The sequence below is a fragment of the Etheostoma spectabile genome, unplaced genomic scaffold (genome assembly GCF_008692095.1).
Source record: "Etheostoma spectabile isolate EspeVRDwgs_2016 unplaced genomic scaffold, UIUC_Espe_1.0 scaffold273, whole genome shotgun sequence".
Classification (NCBI taxonomy): domain Eukaryota; kingdom Metazoa; phylum Chordata; class Actinopteri; order Perciformes; family Percidae; genus Etheostoma; species Etheostoma spectabile.
The window spans coordinates 146,028-149,837 of record NW_022605577.1 but is presented as its reverse complement, the minus strand read 5'-3'; the positions used below and the strand labels follow the sequence as shown (position 1 = coordinate 149,837).

The 3,810-nt window shown below is 41.8% G+C and overlaps 1 protein-coding gene across 1 annotated transcript in view; it reads left to right on the top strand.

Moving 5' to 3' along the window:
• zgc:92242 (SH2 domain-containing protein 4A) overlaps window positions 1–1,114 on the top strand; it is a 20,207-nt gene extending 19,093 nt beyond the window's left edge. Inside the window, exon 6 of the mRNA XM_032510900.1 lies at window positions 568–1,114. Within this exon, the coding sequence (XP_032366791.1) occupies window positions 568–716 (149 nt within the window). The 3' untranslated portion in view covers window positions 717–1,114. The remainder of the gene's footprint in view (window positions 1–567) is intronic.
• The last annotated feature ends 2,696 nt before the right edge of the window (window positions 1,115–3,810 follow it).

Sequence of the window (3,810 nt, the reverse complement as noted above, 5' to 3'; positions counted from 1 at the left end):
TCTCTTTTTTTCTTCTTCTACTACACTAGTTACATTTTATATTTTTTATATTTTTTTATGTAAAGTGGTACTGCTCTTGTATAACGACAATAAAGGCATTCTGTCTTCCATCTTCTATAAACTGATCAGAAGTTTTGCTAATAAGATAAATGTCCAATAAATGGAGAGGAGTACATTTCCCTCTGAATGTAGCGGAGCATAAAGTTGCAAAATAAAAATGGAAATACACGAGCAAAGTGTTGACAATACACAATAAATGTACGTACCAACACTGCTTGCATCACATGTACTTTGTCAGAAAGAGAATCTACCGGCTTGCTCGTTGTGGGCTAAAAAAAACATGTGTGTCTTTTTTGTGATTATGTTTCATGGATTGAAGGTTTTAAAGCTAAATAAATCATTTCACAGAACATGATGGTATCACAGAGCAGCAAAGTTACGTGGAACACAGTGTCGGGAGAGTAGAGCTGCTGCCTGAAAGGACATCAGCGTGAGTTATTAGACCTTCAACTCAGGCAGATCTCAGAGAAAACTCACACTGTCCCTCTCTCTCTCTGTCCTCCTCAGAAGAGACAAAGTCCGAGCATGGGGGCCGCGTGGCGCAGCTCAGGAAGGCCTTCACAGAGGATCCTCACAGCGCTCGTGTCCACAACAAACCTGCAATACCTGCCAAACCTGCTCACCTACAGAAAAGAAGCACGCCGCTGGTCCATTAAGACATGTCCAGCCTGCTACTAGAGGACACTGGGACCCCGCACAGAGACACAGCCCCGCTGTGCTTATTGGATCGAGCCCTGGCTCAGGTATAGACACTGATGGACATACACTGGAGGAAATCCTTACTTGAACCCTGAGATTGAACAGAACTGAGATGTTAGGACTCGTTTCATGGACCGAAAGTACAGACAGAGAAACGTCAGGGGAGGGGGGGGAAGGAGTGGACAGGTGGGGGGGTGCTTGGGGTCGGAGTGAGAGGAAAAACTTGAAAACTGTTCAAATGGAGTCAACCTGAATGGTAAAAACCAAGTGTTTTGCCGAGTTGCTCACATGGTTTGTGTGATTGACATGGCGGACGCAGAGAGACGCGTCCAACTGATTATTGACCCTAAGGTGGGGGAAAAACCTGTTAATGAAGTTTTGTTTTTCAAAAGTCACGAGCAGGTGTACCAGGAACTAAAACGTATCATTTGATCAAAATCCTATCCAGGTCATTTTATCCTGTTCAAAAGCTTTAAACTGTTTTAAATGTAGTCTATATACGTAACTCGTTACTGGACTTGTTTCGACGCCACTGACTCTCACCACCATGCATCTTCATCCATTATCTCAATCACAGTGGTGCGGGGGGGGGGGTGTTCATGGTGAATAGTAAATACTCATCTAGTGCCTTTATACCTTGCCAGTTCCCCTTCCTGGGCACTGCCAAGGTGCTCTTGAGCAAGGCACCAAACCCCCCTCGACCGCTCCAGGCGCTGCTCCAACACTGGCAGCCCCCCCCCCCCCCCCACTCTGACATCTTTCCATTAACGCATGTATAGGACCTGAGTTGTGTGTGTATTTCAGGCTTGTGTGTAATAACAACAGAGTGTACATTGTAATTTCCCCATAGGGGATTAATAAAGAGTATCATTATTATTATTAATGTTATATTATTGACCCGCTGTATCACTTGAACTATCTGGGACCCTAATGCCCCCCCCCCCCCAACCCCCCGACCCTGAACACCACCTTAACAGTCTGCTTTCTACATGTCTTTTTATGTGAATGTGTGGTTTATGATGACGTCACAACCCCAACTATGATCCACCAAGATTGGGTTTTAAAGATGTTTTGGGTTCTCCGGCACATTGGGTGTCATTAGAAACAATAACAAGCAAGGCACTGAACACCACCCCCCCCCCCTCCTCAACCGCAACCCACTCACTGTGACATCACCATTAATGCATGTAGAGGACCTGAGCATGTGTGTGTATTTCAGGCCAGTGTGTAATTTCAATAAAGAGGGTAAATTAGATTAATTACGCACTCAGGTCTTAGAATTGAGGGTGTTAACATCAATAGGAACTAAGGAAGTGTAGCTCTTTATTATCTATCCTGGGTCTTCATAGTTTCATAGTTTTTTAAGCCAAAGACCCCTTAACGGAAAGAGAGACGGAGCAGGGACCCCCTACAGCATATTTTGTGTAAAATCCACTGGGCCTGCAATGACATGTAAGGCGGCCTAAAGCCTTTATATGTGCATTTTTATCTCTTGTGTTGTCTTCCCGCCAACTATGAAAAGAAAACGTTTTTTCAATATTATCGCTTTTTCCAACATTTGTCACTCTTTCAATGTTGTGGGTGCATTTTTTTATTTATTTGTTTCAAAGTTTTTTTTTAAGATTTTTGAGTTTTTTTCCCCCCCAAAATCTTATTTTGACGGCCCATTTTTTCCGACAATTTTTAAAAAAAACTGAAAACGGGTCAAATTTGACCCAAGGACAACATGAGGGTTAATGCCTAGAATGCTAAGCTATTAAAATAGCCTAATAATTGTTGGCGTGATTCTATCATTTTACTTGTATTATTTTACATGTGGCACAGTGGATTAGGGACTACAGGCCAGTAAGCCGTGAGAATTTATATATGCTGATAATACTTTAAAGTTTTGAAAAAAACTTTTAAAAAGAATTTACAATAATTTGGTGTCCCCTCCCTGCATTGACTGAGGACCCCCTAAGGGTTCCGAACCCCCTGTTGAAGATCTCTGATCTATGATATTTGAAATATCTTGACTGCTAAATAAAATGGATTACCATGAAACATTGTATGTTCATGTTACCAACAAGGCTTTGACTTCATGTAGTGCTGATGTTTCTTGCCATAGCACCAACATCTGATCTAATATTTTGCATCATGATCCACTGTTTAATAATTCCCATCAGCCGAATCTGTACTTTGTGTTAAATGCTAATTAGCATTGCAACATGCCCAACAGAGTAAAGACTATCATTACATTTTACCCAAAGCAACTTACAACTGCGATTGACATCAGAGGTCGCATATCTCTGGAGCAACTAGGGGTTAAGTGCCTTGCTCAGGGACACATTGGTTGATGTACGGCGGTGGGAATTGAACCCAGAGCTCCCACACCAAAGGCATGTGTCATGCCCGCTGCACCATCACCACCCAAACTCATACTGTACCTCCAAATTTCCACATGTTAGCATTGTCATTGTGAGCATGGCAGCACACTGACGTTAGCAGTTAGCTCACAGCATGGCTGAGAGAGAGAGAGGGCGATCCGGGGCAACCAGGGCAGGACAAAACAGCGTGGAGTAAAAACGAATCGCCGGTGTAACAGAGATGTCTTCTTAATTTTATTGGTTTTATTTTTTAACGTTTTGATGTAGGGTTCTACCTTCATCGGAGTCCTTCAGAGACTCCTGTTATACCGAAGGGCCAACACTAATTTGACGGATTAAGATCAACTTTAACCCTCCTGTTGTCCTTGGGTCAAATTTGACCCGTTCACAAAAACTTTCTACATCAGAACTATGACAAAAGTGACCAATCTTGAAAAAAGAAACCTACAAAAACGCAGACAAAAATGAAAAAATCAACATAAATATTTCTTTAAACCTTTCTTGGGAAAGTGACCGAAAACATTTGGAACAAGTGACGGAAAAAAACATTGGAAAAGGCGACAAAAAAATGTAAAAAAATGGACTAAAACGTGATTAAAAATTAACAAAAGAATTGGAATAAAAGTGACAAAAACGTCGAGAAATGGAAGGAAACAACAACAACAAAATGTTGAAATTTCAACCC